This window comes from Sebastes umbrosus, chromosome 6, assembly GCF_015220745.1.
Source record: "Sebastes umbrosus isolate fSebUmb1 chromosome 6, fSebUmb1.pri, whole genome shotgun sequence".
Lineage (NCBI taxonomy): Eukaryota > Metazoa > Chordata > Actinopteri > Perciformes > Sebastidae > Sebastes > Sebastes umbrosus.
The window spans coordinates 12,492,082-12,514,211 of NC_051274.1; the positions used below are offsets into that span (position 1 = coordinate 12,492,082).

General features: G+C 38.3%; 2 protein-coding genes across 6 annotated transcripts; one reads left to right on the plus strand and one right to left on the minus strand.

Annotated features, from left to right (window-relative positions):
* The first annotated feature begins 2,851 nt into the window (after nucleotides 1-2,851).
* On the plus strand, nucleotides 2,852-11,447 carry cables2a (Cdk5 and Abl enzyme substrate 2a). 5 transcript variants are annotated; one of them, XR_005207428.1, is made up of 10 exons: nucleotides 2,853-3,459; nucleotides 4,466-4,558; nucleotides 6,364-6,441; nucleotides 6,613-6,712; nucleotides 6,824-6,992; nucleotides 7,090-7,187; nucleotides 8,650-8,756; nucleotides 8,916-9,120; nucleotides 10,557-10,761; nucleotides 10,794-11,447. XR_005207428.1 is itself a non-coding variant. In XM_037773973.1 (9 exons), exons 1-9 carry the CDS (start codon nucleotides 2,882-2,884, stop codon nucleotides 10,695-10,697), a joined length of 1,569 nt encoding a protein of 522 aa, XP_037629901.1. In that variant the 5' UTR covers nucleotides 2,853-2,881; the 3' UTR covers nucleotides 10,698-11,447. The 5 variants fall into 5 exon arrangements, 2 of the variants coding, with proteins under 2 accessions (XP_037629902.1, XP_037629901.1); XR_005207426.1 differs by having other exon boundaries at nucleotides 10,800-11,447; XR_005207427.1 differs by having other exon boundaries at nucleotides 10,804-11,447.
* A 2,615-nt stretch (nucleotides 11,448-14,062) lies between these two features.
* Nucleotides 14,063-20,803, minus strand: LOC119490148 (proteasomal ubiquitin receptor ADRM1-like). Its single transcript, XM_037773366.1, has 10 exons — nucleotides 20,627-20,803; nucleotides 19,064-19,291; nucleotides 18,862-18,978; nucleotides 18,583-18,706; nucleotides 18,403-18,489; nucleotides 18,220-18,316; nucleotides 16,847-17,088; nucleotides 15,814-15,971; nucleotides 15,216-15,318; nucleotides 14,063-14,409 (listed from the first exon to the last, which is right to left on the minus strand). The coding sequence occupies exons 2-10, from the start codon at nucleotides 19,271-19,273 to the stop codon at nucleotides 14,306-14,308; spliced, it is 1,242 nt and encodes a 413-aa protein (XP_037629294.1). The 5' UTR covers nucleotides 19,274-19,291; nucleotides 20,627-20,803; the 3' UTR covers nucleotides 14,063-14,305.
* Nucleotides 20,804-22,130: the final 1,327 nt, after the last annotated feature.

A 22,130-nucleotide genomic window follows, 5' to 3' on the forward strand; every position in this document is an offset into this window, starting at 1 on the left:
AGGTTTCAATTATGGTGCTAACTGTTTGAGTCCATCACGCAACAACCACACAGTGTACCATAAAATGAGCTTGTTGTGGCAGGAGTTGGGCGGGGCTGTACCTCAAACCACAAACACAAAGCTAGAATCAAAAAGCCTTAAACTGGTCATGCCAGACTGTTGCTGTTCATGGCAAGAAAAAAAAAGATTAACAAGAAGGTGAAGACAATTTCATTATGTTGTTGTTGCTAAAATAAAGAGCAATGTGTTTACCTGACTTTTGCTGTTAGTGCCTTTTTACACAGAAACAGGACACTTTAAAACACAGTAGATAGATAGATAGATAGATAATACTACGTGCTACGGTCAACATGGAATAATGTTGTGAAAAAAGCAAAAAAATTTAATATTTTATACATTTATTTTCATTTACAGTGTATTTAACCAGGAAATACATAGAGATTAAAAATATCTTTACATAAGTATATTTCATTTATTTATTTTATTTTATTGTTTTATATACAGTATATATATTTACAAAATTCTCCCTAATTTCTTCCCTAAACACAATCAAATTTAGTCTTAAAATGCATTTATTACTTGATTTGAATATATCGACATAAAATAAATTTTTAATTTGTGCGTAATCATTGATTCTAAACTTAAACATTTTCAGAAATGTTACCAAGCACATAACAGAAGATAGATAGATAGATAGATAGATAGATAGATAGATAGATACGTCTAAGAAGGCAGATTGATTGATTAATCTGATTAGACTGAGACTAAACCCCATCTCTGTGTTGCAGCGGATCAATGGATTAGCAGCTCTGAACTTGTCACCACCACCTACAGTATATCCACAAAGGTCAGTGGCCTCTTAACAGACAAACATATTCTCAAACACTATATAGGCTACACTCTTTGATATGTTGTTATCATTGTAATTAAACTGAGTAGGATTTCCATCAGTCTATTCTATTGATCACTTCCACTCAGAAGATGGAAAAGCTTTCTCAGTCTTGGTCTCGGAGAAATTAGACTCAAGCTTCATGTTTGCAAGTCAATGGGAAGTCAGTGGATCCTGTGCAAACTGTCCCGTTGACTCCTATTACTGCAGTAAAATGAGGGAACAAGTAGCTTGTCTATGATCTCACAATCACAGTTTCACTTTCCTCTGACAAATGCTAAATAAATAGCTAGTGCTATTTCCTCAAAGGGAAAATACAATGTAAAACATTTTTGGCCTGGGCCCTCCTTAAATTCATGAGAAAGGCGCTTCAAATTGACTGTTAGACCACTTAATGGGAAAGGTCTGTGGGTGTCTGGCCTAAAATCCATTTATCAACAACTCATTATCATTTACAACAGCAGACTGGATGGACACAACTTATTTTTTTATATTCAGCTTTTAGCCCTTGAATTGAATCTGGAAGAATTTGGAGAGAGAGAAGGAAAATCTGTTTTTGTACACTTTTTAAAAAAAAGAAGAAAAATTAGGTTTAAGCTTTGATTAAAAATGTGGTTTAACCAGTTCATATAAATATAAATTAATCAGCCATCACATTTAATTGGTGAATTGTGAATTGTGTGTAGGTGTGTGTATGTGTATATATGTGTATATATATGTATGTGTGTGTGTATGTAGGTATGTACATATATATATATATATATATATTTTAAATTTTTTTTTTTTTCTCTTCTCCTTCTTATTATTATTTCATGACTTATTGCGGATACTCTCCCTGTGTTGTATTCTCTACAACTTGAATTTTATGTATCCATGATTGAGAATCAGTTGGGTCTTTTATGGCCAGCTGTGGCTGTCTGTGTGTATGTTGTTGTCAGGTATGATTGATTGATGTGTTGTGTCACGGGTGAGTGTTCAGAAAAACAAAAACTAACTTTCCCTGTATAGTGACTGTTCTATTGATTATTGACAATTAATAAAAAGACCTTTGAAAAAAAAAAGAAGTGGTTTAAAGGGACTGTTTGTAACTTTTTACACGTATAAATCTACCGGGTCGGTTTCCAATGCGTGCTCGCATATGCGCGCTCGCGTGTGGCTACGCTATTCAGACCGCTCCTCTGCTTGCTTGTCTTCACTCACACAACTCGCTCGTTCTCGCTCCACCTAACGTGCATGAGCGCTCACTCCACACTGCAGAAGAGTTAGTAGCTCTGAGAATATCTAGTGAATGTACAGTGGACGTTTGTGCAGAAATAACTGCTGCAGCTCCTCCAGACCAACAGAGGTTTCCCGTGTCTTGTGAAGTGACGGAGCTCCGCAGCGAGAAACGTTATCGTCTCCGACCGTGCCGGTGTCACCCCTGTTCACTCCGGCTGCGGTCGGAGATGATAACGTTTCTTTCCGGCTGAAGCAGGAAAAGCCAAGACTAGGATCAGCATTGATTCATGGAGAGACCATCGTCTGGTCAGCTAACATTACTGCCAAGCAGGTGAAATATAGAGTGATATTGTGGTTTTAGCTGACGTGTGTCGCCTCACTGTGTTGAGCAATGCTCGTTCATGTCTATTTAGAGCGAGCACAAGCGCGAAACCCGACGCTGACTTTCGTTGACTTCACGGCAACAGGTGTCGCTGTTAACAAGCATTTCTGATTCTTACAAACAGTCCCTTTAATAAAAAGACCTTTGAAAAAAAAAGTGGTTAAACAAGTTCATATAAATATAAATGAATCAGCCATCACATTTAATTGGTGAATTTGGTGTATACTTCCTTTGTTTCCAGAGCTCCTCCCACTAATTACACTACAGCCAATCAACTGCGAGCAAGATACATAATTTCCCTCACAGCCAATCAGCGCACAGGTGGGCGTGGCTAACGCTTGGTTACCGGTCTATCGTTGCATTCGCGTTCAACGGCCACATTTCAAACTAGAATGGCGACCGCTGTTTGCGGTCCTCAGTCCACCGGCAGCTCCACCACGAAACCAGCTAAAACACACCGGGAACACCGGAGGAAAGCCAAGGACTCGAGGCGGAGACAAGCGGCTTTGTTGTTTCTCAATAATATCTCGCTCGACGGACGGCCACAGTGTCAGTTTACCGATGGAAACACCGAGGAAAAAGCCGCCGAGGAGCAGCAGCGGCTCCGGGACGCAGACGGAGGAGTCGCCGGAGGAGCAACGGTCGAGCTCCCGCCGGCAGGCAACCAAGAACCCTTCACCCAGGTGACAGAGCCGGCCGCCGCCAGCAGCAGCTCGTCCTCCAGTGCTCCAGCGGTACTCAGTCCGACTCCTACAAGACCTTCTTTGGTCATGTCCCCGGGAGTCGCCGGGGCCACCGCTGTGGGGGCCAACGAGGTGTTTCTGGAGGGTGTCAGCGCGGTGGAGACGTTAACCCCGGACACCCCTCTGTCTCCTGGGCCCGGAACACACCAGTCCTGCTCCCGGGTCAGGTCCACGCCCGCCGCTCTGAGCCCGGGTCCGGCCGGGAACTCTCTGGATTCACGGCAGAGGTGAGCATAGTAGTGGTCGGTGTCTCAACATGGGCCTTTAACCAGGCTACTCACTTCCGCATAACATGAAACCAGCAGGTATAATCAGAGGAAGAGTCACTTTCTCTCTCATGGAGTCATATTACAGCATTTTCTGCTTTAAGAGATATAAAAACATGTATGAGGTGTCATGTATTAATAATAATGGATTTACTGTATAGGTTAACAATAGGATTATTTCACTGTATGTTCCTATGTTGAACACTGTTGCTCTTGGATATATATTGTAAATCATAGTCACTTCCCTTAAAATAAATGTTGTTGTCAGGTTTATGATGTGAGGTGTTGTTTGGAGAAAATACCTAATAAATCTTGACCTTCTACTTTTGCTTTACTTCCAAATCTGTGTTAAAGGTCCCATATTGTAAAAAAGTGAGATTTTCAGGTCTTTTATATTATAAAGCAGGTTTAAGTGTCGTATAAATACTGTTAAACTATCAAAACACTCAATTTACAGAGAAATACACACAGCCCGTATTCAGAAATTGTGCGTTTGAAACAAGCCGTTAGGATTTCTGTCCATTTGTGATGTCACAAATATACAATATTTAGACCATTACACGGTTTTAAACGTAAACATTCTAAATGTGTCCCAATTTATTTCCTGTTGCAGTGTATGTGAATGACATCAGCTGACAGGAAGTAAACATGGACCCAAACTGTTGCCTAACAACGCAATTGTTGCAATTCCATTGAAATGCACTAAAACAGAGCATTTCAGACAGAGGGTGAATACAGGTATATTCAGGCAGACAGTACGAGGAAAATAATGTGTTTTTGGAACATTACAACATGTAAACATGTTCTAGTATAAACACAAAATACAAGTATGAACCTGAAAATGAGCACGACATGGGACCTTTTAAAGGAATTTACATCACAGATTACAGATTGAGCCATATCATGTGAAGGTCCTTTTTGTTTGGTTGAAGCATTAATGAGGTGTTTTTTCATAATTTCTACTCAGGTTGAGGAATGTCTCTGGTTCTCCTGGACCCAGGGCGCCAAAGAAAGTCCACTTCATCAAGAGTATGAGGCAGTATGATACCAGGGGATGTAGGTGAGTCTCCAATTTACGTAAACAAATACATTTAAATACTATATATAATAGAGGAACCCATGAGGAATGCGGCTACACTAACTTTCCGGTCAGAGAAAAGTAAAAAACAAAACAAAGGCTGCTTTATTTTGGACTCTGAAATATGCCTTTAACTCACAAGCAGTATTATACTCCTGTGAGTATTGAAATAAGCCGCTTAACTCTGGCACTCTGAGACTTAGTTTGGCCTGCAGAGGAATCACAGCAGTACAGCTGCTGCGTGGCAACTGCTACAGTGAATTTAATCACCATTGGAAGCTTTGCCAAACCCAAAAGGGGGTGCAGTGTAGAAATGTAACACCCTATAATATTGCAGCAACTGTAAGGTAACCCCAAAGCACGACAGGACTGAAACATCACACTGTTGTTAAGCTGGTTGACCCGTGTCCAAAAACAAAAGTGTGGTGTTATATTAATAATGTTTTCTTACTCTTGTCTTTAGATACTGGAAACAAAATGTCATTGTTTTTTGTTTTCTTTCCCACTAGTCAAACCATGTGTTTTTGACTCCCATTTCTTCTTTTTACATTTATCCTCCACTTTACCAACATTTCATGCCCACATACCTGAATATGTGTCACGTGTTTTCTGCTGGTGTGTGCAAAACAACGATGAAGCAATCCTAAATTTCCCCACAGGTCTGACTTTCTGTTGGAGGCAGTGCGTGTTACTTACCGAGCTGAAACAAAGCTAGGTTATATAACTAAGCTAATTAGCAGAAGTAGATTTCTGTGTTGCGATATTGTCCCCTGTAAGAGATCTGATATCTCTCTCTGAGACCCAGAGTCTGCTGACTGTATGTTATTGAGTGGTGTTTTGTTTAGAGCTGAAGCTCCTGGTGTGTTTGCAGTTTTCTTAGTTGCCAAAAGCACTGTTGTGTTCAGTGGTTGTAAGTAGACCGTGAGTGGTCTGTTTGTCCATATTTTTGTCAGAGCAATAGAGTTCTAGTGAATGTGCACTGCATTTGTTGGTGTTAGTCCAGCGCTTAGCCCCAGTTTGTGCCTCTCATGTACTAACATTACCTTTGAGTCACAGATATAAGCATCAGATTTTTCTTAAAATGTATAACCCGCTAATAGTACTCGATCGAATGAATCGAGTACTATTAGCAGTTTTGATAATTTATTAATGGTAAAAAAAAGAAACAAAGCATACATTCCCAAAGATCACTGGCTACAGCCTCCATTCTGGTTTCAAATATAAGTATTTACTGTTTTTCAGTCTTCTATGATAATTAACTTTAGGTTAAGTTAGTCAGAAATTTTGATAAGGCTAAGAAAGCCAGAAAATATTTACATTTGGAACCAAAACGGAAGCTGTTGCTGGTGAATTTTTTGCATTTTTGCTTAAAAAAATGTAAATTAACAAAATGGCTTTACTTATCCCTACAATCTCGGAACCCATCTGCTTCCGGTCTGACGACAGATAAGAATCTACATGTGAATGCAGAATTTGTTTATAGAGATTATTACATCTGTGACTCGAATGTAATACACAACAGGCACAAACTGGGGCTTGTCCAGCTCTCAGGTTTTCCCCCAGCTTTGGGCTTTAGATAGCTTTAGATAGTTGTTGATAGCAGTTTAGCTTTGGTAGTGACTCAGATCAACATAGAAGTGGCTCTGTGACTGATTTTGCCGTCACTGCAGCTCCATCAATGACGAATATCGTGAGTACAGTAGCTGCTGAGTAGTAGTGACTGTAGCTGTTGCTTGTAGACTGACACACCATCTGTTTTGTCTGCCTGTACTTGCTGTGTCCTGCAGGATCGTGGTGATTTGTGCCAAGCGGTCGCTATGTGCTGCTTTCTCAGTGCTGCCCTATGGACAGAGTGCTCACCTCAGGTACAAATAAAGCACCACCCCAAGCAGAGAGCATCCACCCATTACTTTTATGTTTTCATCATCCTCCTGCGTGATTTATCATCATCATCATCATCATCATCATCCTCAGGGAAGGGCAGCGTGAGTTCATCGTGTAGTGAGAATAACACAAATGTGACTCTTTCTGAACAGTGATCTGAAGCAGGAGACTCAGAGACAGAGACTGTCGTCTGTGGTGGCGGTTGACCTGCTTCCTTCCCTGGAAGGTGTGGAGCTTGGAGACTGTTCCAAGGTAAATGTCTATGTGATATATAATACGATGATGAGGAACAGAAACACTCTCATTAATCCGATAAATCTGCTTGATTTGAAGGTTGCTGACAGACTAATTTTCCCTCCTCAGACGGTGTCATACGCTCAGTTCCTTTACCCGACTAATGCCTTGGTGAGACAGAAGAGCGGCGGTGCACCAGAGAACTGCACGGCTCAGACCCCTCAGTCCCGTTTCCGTGGCAACGGGCAGAGGAACTTCACCCCAGCTCGTCTGAACAGCACCGTAGCACAAGACCCAGGTGTGTCTCCAATTTAGACCAACAGACACATCTGCTTCTTCACTGTTTAACTGACCATCAGATGTTATTGCTCACTCTTTTTTTTAATGTTTTTCAGGTGTAGAGGAGGTGGTAGAGTACGATCCTTACCTGCTCAGTGACCCCCAGTGGCCCTGCGGGAGACACAAGAGGGTTCTGATATTTGCATCATACGTGGTGAGTTTGTTCTTTTCATTCAGTGCGTTTGTATGCAGTTAAATATTCAGGATGCACTCAGATTTCTCCAGTAAGCTTATTTCTTAAACATGATGTAAATGAGAAACCTAGTTTTGCGTAATTGGGTTAAGGGATTATAGTAACTTTTTTTTTCTCCTGGTAGATTCGGTAACCAGGTTTCTAATTTGCTTTTTACAAGTACGTGTGTGCATGACAAAGATTACAGACAGGGAAAGTAACAAGACAGAGTTGGATGAAAGGAGAGGATATTACATGAAGTAATGTGTCTTTGAAATATATAATATTTAAAATAATCCCATCCAAAGTTCAACTAAAACTGAAACAACACGGTATCTGCAGGTCTTGAAAAGTCTTAAAAAGCATTGAATTCAGTTTCCTGAAAAAAGATAAATTAAAAAGTCATTAATATTTTCTCTTGCCTGTTGTAGGCAGTAATGTTATAAAATGTTTTTGTATCCGATTATTGGGGAGACCGTACACACTTGTTAACTAATTGGATTGTGCATATTGAAGGCTGTTCAATCCTCTAGTGGAATTTCAGTCAGCACTAGAGCTGCAACTAACAATTATTTTCATTTTCGATTATTTTCTTGATTAATCAATTAGTTGTTTGGACTATAATGTCAGAAAATGTTGATCAGTGTTTCCCAAAGCCCAAGATGACATCCTCAAATTTCTTGTTTTGTCCACAACTCAAAGATATTACAGTTATTACTTTAAGAAGCTGGAATCAGAGAATTTTACTGTTACTGAAAATTGCTCAAACCCATTATCAAAATAGTTGGCGATTAATTTAATAGTTGACAACTAATCAATTTGATTGATTTGATCAGTTGCTGCTCTAGTCGGCAACATCAGACCTGTAGCAACCACTGTCGCTACTGCCAGCTACAAGCTAGGATGCTCATTGCCTCATTGCAACTTAAGATTTTAGCATAAACTTAAATTAATTAATAATTTGTCATTGGTAATAAACCGGTTTCCATCGCTGAACATTGGACTGTTAAATTCAGATGCTGTGAAGGAAATCTCTGCTCTGTCTGTCCTCTCACTGCTCAGACACACACAAAGAAAAGGAAGTCACAGACGCAGCGTTTTTCTGTCACTACTACAGTTAAAATAAGAAGAGCCATGCTAGTTTCTTCAGTGCATGCATGTAAACACACTGGTTCTCTAATGTCCTTGTTTGTTTCAGAAGTCAGGGACAAGGCTGTTTAATGTAACTTGTAAATTATTGTAACGTCTGTAAAAGGAAGCAGATGTCCACTTCTGAACCAAACTCCGGCCCTGTTAAAGAATAAAACACATCCATTATGTCAGTTTTCACATGGTTTTATTGCTACTGAGTAGATCATATATATGTCACAAGACTGTAACCTCTAGCATGAGTGTGTGTGAAACGGTCCCTACTGACATCCTTGTTTGTTTTTCATCTCTGCAGACGACTATTGTTGAGTATGTGAAACCATCTGACCTGAAGAAGGACATGAATGAGACTTTCAGGGAGAAGTTTCCTCACATCAAGCTGACTCTGAGCAAGATAAGAAGGTACAGATAGATTACTAACTATCCCCTAAGAGCCGTTTGAAGGTTGAACCTTGTTGTAGCTCCTCACATTTCATTGTGTTTTAATCTGGTTGACACACAGTGCATTCTTTCTTAGAAAAACCAATCAGTAACTGTGACTTCTCCCCTGCTCTCCACTAGCCTGAAGAGGGAGATGCGGGCCATGAGCGACGACTGCGGTCTACAGCCGGTCACCATAGCGATGGCTTTTGTTTACTTTGAGAAGCTGGTGCTGCAGGGCTGCCTCAACAAGCAGAACAGGAAGCTGGTGGCGGCAGCGTGCGTGCTGCTGGCTGCAAAGATCAGCAGCGATTTGCGGAAGCCAGAAGTTAAACAGCTCATTGATGTGAGTAAAGATAGAGAGTAGAAACACGAAACAAAGCAGGATATGGTGACCTATTATATAGTATATAACATAAATAAGTATAGAAATAAAAATAGGAACTATACAGTTGAACTCAAAATTACATAGCAAGAGTGACATAGTGATGTGATTATAGATCATTAATTTTTTTCTAATAATGTCATAGTATGCCATAAAAATGTCACAAAAAGTCATAGTATAGTATGTCATAACAAAATCATAGTATGGTATGCCATTATATGTCAAAAGTCACAGTATAGTATGCCATAAAAAAGTCATGAAAAATTAATAAAGTCATTGTATAGTATGTTATAAAAAATTTCATAAAATCTTTTATGAAAGTCATAGTATAGTATGTTATAGAAGCCTCAAAAAGTCATCATATAGGATGTCATAAAAAATGTCTTTAAAAAATTCATAATATAGTATGTCATAAAAGTTCAAAAAAATCATAGTATAGTATGTAAAAGAATCAGAGGAAATCATAGTATAGTATGGTAAAAAAAATCATAAAATTGAAATATAGTATAGTATGTCATTAAAAATGTCATATAGTATGTTATAAAAATGTCTTAAAAAAGTCATAGTATAGTACGTTATCATAATACAGTATGTCATAAGAAAATCATAGGATAGTATGCCATAACATTTTCATAAAATAGTCATAGTGCAGTATGTCATAAAAGTCATAGTATGTCATAAAAATGTCATGTAATATGCCATAAAATGTAATAAGATATAAAAAGTCAGTGTAGTATGTCATGAAAAAATCATAATAATAATCATGATATAGTATGCCATAAAACTGTCAGTGTCATATATCATAAAAATGTTACTAGTATGCCATAAAAAAATCATGTCATAGTATAATATACCATAAAAGGTCACAGTATAGTATGCCATAAAACAGTCATGATATAGAATGCCATAAAAAATGAATAAAGTCATAATATAGTATGTCATAAAAATTTCATGAGAGTCATAGTATAGTATACCATAAAAAACTCATATTGTACGTTATATAAAAAGGCCATATAGTATGCCATAACAAAGTAATATGATCATAGTATAGTATTTCATGAAAATGTCATAGTATAGTATTAGCATAGAATAGTATATTATAAAATATGTCATAGTATGTCATGAATAATTCATGAAAATGTATGGTATTGTACAAGTATAGTATTGTCATAAAAAAAGTCATGGGTATGTTATAAAAAAATAGTCATGTATAGTAAGTCGTATAAATGTCATAGTATAGTATAAAAAAGCCAGTGTACTATGTCTGTATGCCATAAAAAATCATAAATATTTCAGTGTTGATGATCATCTGCATCTTTTTACATGTTTAGGCCCTAACCACATAACATGTATTCCTGTAACTCTTCCTCTTTTTTTTTGTTCCTGTGGACGAGCAGAAGCTGGAGGAGCGTTTCCGTATCAACAGACGGGAGTTGGTTCCTCTGGAGTTCCCAGTGCTGGTTGCCTTGGAAATGGGACTGTACCTACCAGAGAGCAAGGTCATGCCACACTACCGCAGACTTGTGCAGCAAGGTTAGTCTGGATACGGTGATGTCTGACAATCCGCTGGTTTCATTAACAACATCAGCAAGTGTGTGTGTGGTGAAGTAATTAGGACTGTGTGTGTGTGTGTGTGTGTGTGTGTGTGTGTGTGTGTTGGATTGACCAGTTTATAAGCTGTGGTGTTTGACACAAATAATTCTGGTACTATGTATTTTCTGTCGGTCGTGACTTAAGTCGCTTACTGTATATGAAGGATAACTAGTTTACACTCCCATATTTTAGACTTGATGGCATGTGTGTCTCCCTGAATGTCTTTTTGTACATGTGATGTTGCTGATGCAGTCATGAACTCTATGTTAGAGATGTTCAATGAGCACGTTAATTGTGCTTTTATTTCCAGTGACCCGTTTCTTTTGGTACGTCCTAGTATTCTTAACCCCCTATTTAAATGAAACTTATGGCGGGTACACATAGGCCGCGAAAGCGCCGTGAAGCACTGCGATTTTCAGAGCAGCGCTGCCTGCGTCCTTTGGGCACCCATGTAGATCAATTGGACTGTTCACAGGACGCGCTGTGCCACGGAGCTCTGCTGCCGGCTCGCGATCTTCAACGATAGTTTCGGCGTCTCGTCTGTTTTCTCCGCGTCCCACGAGAACACACTGATAATCTAATATAAATGATATATTATATGTGATATAAATGATCTGATTCTGATAAGCATGGAGTCAGATCAGTCTCAATATTAATGAATGCACTCAAAGATTCACAAATGGATTTTGTGATTTATATATAAATGACTCTTTTTCAAATCACACAAAAATAGTTATCGTTGTCTATAAATATAAAAATAAGAAATACATTTATTCAAAACAAGAAATATTTGTGTGTGTGCATCTGAAATATATTTGTGAACCATATTTTTTTATGTGGATTTACATTTATATACAATAACTATTTTTGTGTGCATTGAAACACATTTGTGGAGAGTCATTTATATATAAATCACAAAATACATTTGTGAATGTGTGCATTCATTAATTTTGAGACTGATCTGACTCCATATTCAGCTTGCACGACAATTAACATAGCGCGGCGCTACCGTTCCCTCTGTGAACCCGCTGTGATGTTTGTGGAAGACTCTTCTCCTGCACCTTTCTCACTACTATACACAGCCTGTATAGTATATATTGAACTACAAAGAACCATACTGTTTTTGTAAATGCCTTTTTAAACCCACTGTGACATTGAGGTGTTTTTAGCCATTAGACTGAAACATGACACTGTAGATTGCTAAAGGAAAACATTATTTTAGTTTGTAGTCTGTTATTAGAGAAGGCAGAAAGTGGCCTTGTTTATTCAATACTTTTATGTCCGCCAATATCATATTTATCTTCTGAATAGAAAGAAAATATTAGTTCAGACTCTTGCGACTGTGCTGATATATACAGTATAACCACTGTTATACTGCGAGGAAACATGATTGTGGTGACATAATATTTATAGTAAATGTTTTTTATCGTTCATGTCATTAACCAGGGATATGTTTTTATATACAAAAAACACTGCACTGGAATTTATTTGTCATTAGTCTGGCAAGTTGTCATATTTTTCAGTTCTCAGGAAATTTACTTTCTCATATCTTTGAATGGCTCATAAAATCTAACCCAAAGAGACGTTTAAAAGTTATTACTGTTGCCATCATCACTGAAATCACCTGTGCTCCTATTGTATGTCAGTGGAAGGTAACTAATTGTAGTGCTTTGACAGATAACTACAAGTACCACATGTATTAACTACACTTATTGTGTAGTAACTCATAAGCCCTGTTTACACGTATACAGATATTTAAAAAAAAAACTGATATTTTCCCCCTCTGTCTATAAAAAAAGCCTGTCCACAAAACCCTCGTTTGACAAAATTTCTCCGTCCACACTCAAACGCAAAAATGACTGACTTTTTAACAGATAACCGACCCTCGTTAACCGATTATTAAACGTTAACCAACAAGATTGGTGCGTTGCATGCAGCGGTGCGCCAGCTGCAGTGTGTGTGTGCAAAACAGTCCCCAGTTCACCCGTCCAGGAGAGTTAGCAGCCACGGTGCTGCATGCATTGTTGAGGACACACCATTTAGTATGCGAGGTTGGCAGCTGTGTGTCTGCCTAGCGTAACACTACTCTGTCTGTCCGGCGTAAACGTAGAGGCAAAATATCCGTTTTTAAAAATATCTGTGTACGTGTAGACAGGGCCTTAGGGATGCACCGATACAACTTTTTCAGTCCCAATAGCGATACCTGGGCTTTGGGTATCGGCCGTTACCGAGTACTGGTCCGATATCAGTGATTCATTAATAAGCTGTATGCCTCACTGTGTGAGTGACTGGGAACATTCCTTTATGTATAAGGCAACATCAGGCTTGACTTTAACATTGCTTTCCTAACTTAATAAAACAAAATGTAACAAATAAATACATAGATGTATATTTACTGAATTGTTATTAAAATAATAAATCGTACACCAACAACTTGGTAAAAACTTCAACAGGAATTAAAATTCTATTATGTAGTATATACATATAGAATTCAACTGAATAGATTGGCCTAATTGCTACAGATACCCGATCCATCTATTTGAGTCAGTATCGACCTGATATCCAATCCGGTATCGGTGCATCCCTAGTAACTCTTAAGATTTAGGCGTACAAGTATGGAAAAAAGTGCCTGAAACTACAGTGGCAGTGAAAGGTTAACCATCTTATCATAAGTGATTTAATGTTGACATTTGAGGCTTGCTGCTGTAGAGATCTTTAAATGTTGAAGTTGTTCTTGTATGGGAAAGATAATCAAAAAATGTTATTGTCTGCAATGGTGAAAAATGTATTCTGATAAACATCCTATGTAACTGTAACTGCAGAAAATGTTGTACTTGTATGGGTATTTATTCTGTTTTTTTAATACTGTAAAATGAATGTTTTTCAAATATATTTTCAGAAACTGAAAAGTGATGTTTGTTTGTTTTTTGAGTCAACAATCGATCATTATTATGAAGCCGTTTTCATCTCCTCGAGGCGGTATGGATGGAGCGGTCACAGCCGGCGTGCGATGTGGAGCGGCGTCAGGTGGAAACCTGCGGCCCCGCAGTGAACGCTCTACCGGAGAGGCCAGACACACAGCTATCCAACGTTAAAAATCATAGTAAGCGCGCTAAGCATATTGACCGTCATCTTTTCTTGTAAAATGTCCGGTGTAATCCGTAACACCGGTGTTGTCACAAGTTTATTAACTAGTGGGAAAATGTCCTCACCGTCATATCCCTAGGCGATAGGAGTACTAAGTAAAGTCTACAGCAAGTAAAACGATCGTTCACAAACCAGTCTAGAGAACAAACACAAGACAATTGAGCACGTTTCTCATCGTTTACTGTTCCCTTGCATTAGGACAGCTCAGTCTAGTAGCTGACATGCAGGTGAGTTAAATGTTCAATCAGTTAAATTAGTTTTATGAATTCAACACGGCACAATCAGAAGGAGGGGGGCAGAGAAGGTTTCTACTATATTAACTATAATCTTTATCCTTAATGTTTAATAGTTACAAAAAAGATGAAGCTGCTAAATAAATACCTTAAATAATAAACTTTAAGAGTTCTTAGTCCAGACTCATGTCTTCATCGTCGTCTTTCTTGTCTTTGGAGTCTCCCTCCTGGTCTGACTTTGTCTCCGTCTCCATGGCTTTGGCAAAAGCCTCAACATCTGCAGCGATAGAAATGTCCAGAAATTAGTGGTGAAGATAATGACTTATTTATAAATTATTTTGCAAATCAGTTTCTTGATTAATTCATTCTAAAAATATCACATTTTACCAATTTCTTTTTGTAAATTTAAAGAGATGTAACCTTGTTTATTTGGGTTGTTCGCCAATTTCATTGATTGATTATTTTTGCAGTCTACAAAACCTTCTGTAAAATGTGGTTTGTCGAAAAAAATCATAGTATAGTAGGTCGAAAAAATAAAAGTGATAAAAAATTCATAGTATAGTATGTCGTAAAAAGTGATAAAAAGTCAGTGTAGTATGTTGAATAAAGTCAAAAAAGGTCATAGTATATATTTAGATATAAGTCATAGTATATTATGTAGGAAAAAGTGATATTTCGAAAAAAGTGATGCAAAATTCTTATTATAGTATGTCGAAAAAAGTGATAAAAAAGTGATAGTATAGTATGTCGAAAGAAATCCAAAAAAGTCATAAAATAGTATGTTGATAAAAGTTATAGGATAGTATCGAAAAAAAAAGTGATAAAGTTATAGTATAGTATGTTGAAAAAAAAAAAAAAAAGTCATACTATAGTATGTGGAAAAGATTTAAAAGTCATATTATAGTATAGAAAAAAAGTGATAAAGTCATAGTATAGTCAATTTGGAAATACTCAGTGATGGAATATAAATACACAAAGTAAGGAAGAGGTAATATTCATCCAAAAATGTCATATATAATTAGTTTTCTAGCAGTGGAACAAACAGTCACTGTTTTCTCTGCTTGATGTGGGCAAAACACTGACCTCCTTTGTTAGCTGCGTCCACAGCCTCTGCAGGCAAACCAAACTGGTTCATTAGAGGCCCTAACTGCCCAGATGCTAGGGCGCTGCTGAACATGCTCATAGCCTGCAGAGAGACAACAAAATACCAAGAATAAGGACAAATACCACAACAAGATGCTAAATACCAACAAAAGAGAAAGAGAGAGAGCCTCATGGTGACCAGAATAACCGCTCAAAAGAGAATATACTGTAGTATCTCACTTCTCATGCCATTCCTGTGCCCCGAGGACGGAAATAAATAAAATGTTTAATGTCAAACTCAAGCTGGAAGTAAGAGCCAAGAGTGGTTTGTGTATTTATCAGATACACAGGCAACAAATAAGAGGGTATTTGTTAAATGATTGTTTGACCTTAAATCTAAAAGATGGTCTGTATTCGTCCACATCTCTAAAAAAAACATACTAATTATAATACCAGGCTCTTGTTCAATGGAAAATGAGGAAACAGAACAACATTTTTATATTTAATATAAATATAAACATTCCCAGAATTAAGGAAACTTATATTGAGTTACAAACTGATTGTAAACCACAGAGGTTGTCAGCAGTGAACACTTTACCTGCTGAAATTGAGGTGAGCTGAGCGTGTTTTGGAGCTCCTCCGTGCTCTGAGGCAGGGACTCTCCAGAGGGCAGGTAAGGCATCAGCCTCTGCTGCACCTCTGGGTTGACAAGGATGGGAGCCATGATCTCAGGTGTCAGGACGCTGGCGAGGTCCACTGCAGGTAACAAACATCACCATGGGTTGGTTAGTTTAAAAATCAAAGTCTGTATATAAAAAGCGGATGTAGACACCGTAACGTCACTCATCGGTTTGTGGACTGCCGTTTTGAAGCCTTGAGTTCGGCATTTTGGCCGTCGCCAAAAACTTCTCAGACCCTGGAGTTGCCCACTGTTAAAAATATGCAGATTTTGAATTTATCACCTTTAAGGTTGTGCTAATTTCAATCCTTTATATACTGTTGGGTAGTTGAACCTACAGCAATGCATCATATTCTACAGAATCATCATGTTTTTGCAGCGTTACTGTCCTGTGAGAACCACGTATCTCTAAAAAATGTTCTTTTCTCAATTAATCAGTGTGGCTTGTGAGAAAATAGTGAAAATACCATTTATAATTCCCAGAGCCCAAGAAGGTGAATGTAAGACGAATGTAAGTACAAGATTCTCTCTCTTTTAGCTCTGTTTTCGGTCTACACCAACTCCTGAAAAAAATATCTGTCTCTTTAGCTGCTAAATGCTTCACTATGTTCATCAGTAGTTTTAATCCTTCAGTATTCACTAGTTTTAAATGTGTATCTGTAGGTGAGGTGAGGGTGATAAATGGTATCCATGAAACAGGATGGAGAGTTCAAAGCATTAAATCAAAACAGCAATAGATTGTAGTGTTTGCAGGGGGTTCCTGCTTCTGCAACAAACTAGACTCATCATGTTAAAATAATACAGTATTACAGTCTGTTGCGTTCACAATGCTAATTATTTGCTGCATAATGACTTGTGAAATTACACTAATTAGGCCTAATTATGGTGGTTATTTAAGTTTTCTGTCTAATCCGTTCTGAGGAGAGTAGTCATCACTCGGTCGGTTCCTCACCTCCCGTTCCGCTGGCGGGCACGTTCATGGTGGCCAGGATGCTCTGCAGGTCTCTCAGCTGGATGGGCTGTGTGGGGTTGGCTGCCCCCGCCGCCACAGAGGCCGCAGCGGGGGTGGTGGGGGTGGTGGCTGTGGGGGAGGCTGCTGTGGTGGCGGAGGGAGTGATGGGGGTGGTGGGAACCTGGGTGGAGCCGAGCCGACTGGTAGCAGAGGTAGAGGTGGGGGTGACGGCTGTGGACGGACTGAGAGGAGAGAGAAGAAGATCACTGGATAATTATTAAAACAAACGTCCCAACATGAGGTACTAACACACATCGACCTGTGATATTTGATGTTATTTAGTGAGGGTTTTTTTCTAGTTGTACCCATTTTCCTTTAACCTACCTAATGTACCGCTGCTTGAGTTATTTCCTTCATTTGCATTTTGACAACCTCAGAGAATTCATGTTGAATGTGATGTGTTTAGTACATGAAGGTGTGGAGAACAACAGTGAGCATAACAACAATAATAACAAACAGAGAACAAGTTATTCCAGTTGCCTCTTGTGACTACTTTGTATTCTGATTTATGGATCCAAGTAGAGCTGACACAATTAGCCAACTGATAGAGTAGATGATCAACAGAAATTTAAATCAGCAACTATTTTTTATAATCATTTAAGTCCTTTTTTAAGCAAAAAAAATGCCAAACATACTCTGGTTTTAGTCCCTCAACTAGTAGAGTAGAGCTGCAACGAATAATCGGTTCATCGAATGACAGAAATTGAACTGGTTAAGTAATTTTTTAAGCAAAAATACCACAAATTCCCTTCTTCTAGCTTCTCAATGTGATGATTTGCAGATTTTCCCAGTTTGACAGCAAACTGAAGATTTGGACTGTTGGTCGGACAAATCAAGGAATCTGAAGAGATAACCTTGGGCTTTAATTCATTAATTAACTGAGAAATAATCAGCAGATTAAATCGATAATAGTAATAATCATTAGTTGCAGCCTCGAGATGTGACTGTGTGTAAAGAAACTGGTATCTGTTGTTTCACCATAGATTTTTTTGTGATATAAAAAAATGTACTTCAGAAAATATCCAATAAGTGGACCTTCTGCCATGATTCTTTTTAAGTCAATAATGAACCAAGTTCAAGATTTTTCCAAATGTAGCTATTGAACATTGGTATAAAATGGTGACTCTATAAAGAATAACTTGATCTTCGATTATGATGTACTGACACTAAAACCTGATGTTTACTGTTTGTGTTTCAGACATCTGATTCTGTTATGCACTTCTTCTTCCTCCAGTCTGTCACAGCTGCCCCTCACAACCAACCGTGTTAAAAAAGGTAGATTTGTTCTTGGATATTTAACAGGAATAAGACACCTTGTGGAGGAGTTACTGGCTGCAGGAACGCTGCTGCTACTGCTGCTGCTGCCCAGGAGGTTGGCCAATCCTGGCCCGGCAAGTGCTCCGAGACCACCTGAAAGAAACCTCCACGTTATTCTCCTGAGAGCATGAGACTTCATTTACCAAGATATTCTCCCTGATTAGGACGTAGGTACGTACCGATCCCTCCCAGTCCAGTTGGTCCGATGAGCTGCATGAGCTGGTTGTGGCTCATGTTACCCAGAAGGCTCTGCAGACCGCCTTCCCCTTTACATGGGAGAAATAACAGATGACAGTTCTAAAATCGATATTTCAGGTTCTTGCACATTACAGGAAAACAATTATGTGAGCATCTGTTACCTCCCAGAGCAGACAGATCATGTCCTCCGCTGCCGCCACTTCCGAGAGCGCCGGGCATGGGAGGGTTGTTGAGATACTCGTTCACTTTACGGCAGTGCTCCTCATCCTTGTCAGTCTTTGGCTCCTGAGATCAGAAAAACAAAACGGAGAGGTTTCATATGCAACAGAGACATTATCTGTATAATAAAGTTGCATCTCTTGTAAATATACCTTTATCATTGTGTCTTTTTAACAAGTGAAAACCAAAGCTTCATGAATACAGAAGTATGTGCTGCATACCTGCATCCAGAAGAAGAGTCTTTTGGAGCCAGCTTTGAATTTCAGCACATAGACCCGTCCGGTGGTGCACTGGCTCACCCGTTTGAACTCACAGTCGTCAGGGAAGATGATCAAGTCCTAGATTCAGGACATGAAAAGGGGTTAATATTAAAAAGTCAAACACAGGTGGAGCCAGTATTTACATGCTGACGGTGTCACCCACATCATCCACGTTCCCGGTGGTCCGATCCTTCCAACAGAAGTGGATGAGGGAGTCGTCCGTCTGCTGGATGTAGACCTGACCTTTGCGCTTGTCAGGGGTCACCGTGCTGGCCTTCATGGTCATCTTGCCGGCCCGAAACTCCACCAGGTACTTGCTGGAGGAGCCGCGGGACCCAGACACCATGCTGGGGAATAAAGCTCCAGAGGCCATGATGAAAAGGACAGACTGCTGCAGGGAGGACAGAGAGGAGGGACGCCTCAGACAGTTATATACAGACACACATGGACCATGATCATGAGGGTGAAATCAGAATAAGGTTAACTGTCGAGTAGGTTTTCAACATACAAGGAATTGGCCTTGGTGTTTTGGTGCAAGAGAAAATAAAAATAAAGTACAGAAAACTCAAGAAACATAGGCTAAACATAGAATATTTTACAGTAAAAATAAGAAAACAAAGCACTATGAAAAATGTTTAATATATCTGTTTAGAGCTGTGTGGTTCTTCTTTACCATCATCGTTTAGCAACTTCTTTAAATCTAATTCTCAAATTCATACACATAATACTAGACAGTTTAATCATCTTCACCTGCCTTTTGAACAAAACAAATCACGGCCAGTACTTCCTCAGATATCGTGGTGTACAAATATGGAACATCAAACTTCATGTTATCAAGAGCTCGTTATCCTCTAGAACATTTTAAAAGGAAATTATCATCACATTTAATTCATGATGTCTAATTATCTTTTGATATGTTTAGATTTGTTTTTTCTTCTTCTGTACTGTTTTTTGTATGTATTTCATTGTTGTTAATTGTTATTGTTTAACTTTTGTTGTATTTTTAAATTTATGTTAGTTTAGACCTTTCTTCCTTTTTTGTTATTGTTTTTTTTTCTTCTTCTGGGATTGAGGTGAGGTCCTTTGTATATAAGCTTGTGGCTTCTTGAACTCTCCTGTCACATTTCTTGTTTGTTTTTTTTCATTGACTGGATTTTGTGCAGTTTTATGTATGTGCAAATAAATACAATAAATAAAAAAAAAAATTAAGAAATCAGACTGCAGGAGATAGGAGGTGTCCTGCTGTGTCACTCCACTCTGCTAATGAACATATTAGCCTCTAGCAGTAGATTAACTGAGGCATATCTTAAATGCTAGTTCATTCATTCTGGAGATGTTGCCTGCCAGCCTATTTAATGTGTATTATTTTGTTATTTCCATTTAAGGGGATAGTAAGGCTCTCCTAGACAAAAAAAATAACAAATCAACCAGAGAATATAATAAAGAAAAGAAAATGTGAAATGGAACAGAGAAATGGTACAAAGCTCATCCCTCTGCTCCCATAATAAAGCAGCTAATAAAGCAGCTCTAGAGGAGCAGCCTCAGCAGCTGCAGATGACTCTGCATCCTTTAGCAGGCTAGCAGCCTCTCAGCTGTTTCCAGCTCCACGAGGTCACCACTGAGCTGCTCTGTTACATGTTTACACACCTGGGCTAAACACACACCTGGCTACTGTGTTAGTTATTGAAAAACAACAAGTATAAGAGAATAAGATGTTCATACTTACATGTAGTGCTACTCACTGAAATGTCGTTCAACCGAAGAACAGGCAATAATACTGTGGATGATCGTGATTGGCTGACTGGCAGCGGTGCTTCACTGTGATTGGTCGAACCGCGTGTCAATCACGGGGGCTTTAAATCTCCATGAGCATGTTCGGTTGAGATGACACAACACAGAGATACATGAAGCAGACATCATTTTTGAGGTACTTATACTTTACTTAAGTATTTCCACTTAATGCTACTTTTTACTTCTACTCTGGCCAAATTTATACTCCATCTACATTTATGTTACTAGTTATTTGAGATTATTAATACAAAATATTATCAACAAATACAAGATGATGCATTATTATAGATCAAGCTACACAGCAGTATTTAAAGTAAATTATCTCCACCTTTACCAGCTACAACATTAAAGTGATGCGTACATTAATCTACCAATGATTATAATACTAGACACAATACTAGTGTCTATGATTTATCCCAATCTAATATACATTCACAGGAGAATTTCCTGAAAATAGGAAGAAGATTTGAGCTCTGAGGAAAGAGATCTTTACTAGTTACTTTCTGATAAGTCACCATCTATGAAAGGTTTATAGGGAATTATTTAAAGAGGTATTGCACACTTCAATGTGTTTTTTTGAGCTGTAAACTAAATGATATGACTGTGATGAAACACATCAATGCTGGTGTTAATAGTGACAGATCAAATTTATAGAAAATGGAATTTCATGGATTAAAAATGGCTCAACTCTCCATCTACTGTTTTAAATCAGCCCTGGACCTTGCGAGGACAAAGCTGACCATAGATCAAATACAGTTTCAGAGCAACTGAATTCGATTCAAGATTCAGTTTTTCAATGCAATTATTCAAGTTGAGCAATTTAAATTTAAATATAAATGATTCAAATTCAGTTTCTAGAGACAAATATGTCTGCCCATAGAAAAGCAGCAGGTTAAATCTTCACATTTGAAAATTTGGCATTTTTGCTTAATAAATGATAATATGAATGCATAATATTTTTCTATTTTATCAACTCACTGATAAATCAACCAATTGTTTCAGCTGTAATTAAAACTAAAGATAGGGATAGAAGTTGACAATATTAACTAGCTAAGTGCTGACACACAACGTCCACAGTGCACATAGAAACAGCAGAATTACATACTTTGTTATTGACATTAAACGTAAAACCAAGAGAGATGTAATATTCCAAATGCACAGTGTTCAGTGACATTCTGTGTATGCTTCAAGCAAATCTCAATGAAATTTGGTCTGCACAGCTGAATATTTTGATTATATAACTGCCAAATATTATATTTTTGGCAGATATATTTCAGGACTTTAAAAATACTGAGATCATTCAGCTAATGTTAGCTCTCATATTAGCTTCAGGGTACATCAGCAAGTATGAAATTACTTCACTGTCATTTCAAAAGCATTGCACAATATCCCAACAACAGAACGGACCAGAGAAAGGACATAGATTCCTTTATTTACGG

What these genes read in the sequence shown, in the direction of transcription:
- LOC119490148 (XM_037773366.1), bottom strand. Translation starts at nt 19,273, where the DNA reads ATGGCCTCTGGAGCTTTATTCCCCAGCATGGTGTCTGGGTCCCGCGGC. An exon ending in CCACCGGGAACGTGGATGAT is followed by an intron (nt 18,979 to 19,063) that starts GTGGGTGACACC and finishes TCCTGAATCTAG; the next exon opens with GACTTGATCATCTTCCCTGA. An exon ending in AACTGGACTGGGAGGGATCG is followed by an intron (nt 18,317 to 18,402) that starts GTACGTACCTAC and finishes GGTTTCTTTCAG; the next exon opens with GTGGTCTCGGAGCACTTGCC.
- cables2a (XM_037773973.1), top strand. Translation starts at nt 2,882, where the DNA reads ATGGCGACCGCTGTTTGCGGTCCTCAGTCCACCGGCAGCTCCACCACG. An exon ending in TATGATACCAGGGGATGTAG is followed by an intron (nt 4,559 to 6,363) that starts GTGAGTCTCCAA and finishes TGTGTCCTGCAG; the next exon opens with GATCGTGGTGATTTGTGCCA. An exon ending in ACTCTGAGCAAGATAAGAAG is followed by an intron (nt 8,757 to 8,915) that starts GTACAGATAGAT and finishes GCTCTCCACTAG; the next exon opens with CCTGAAGAGGGAGATGCGGG.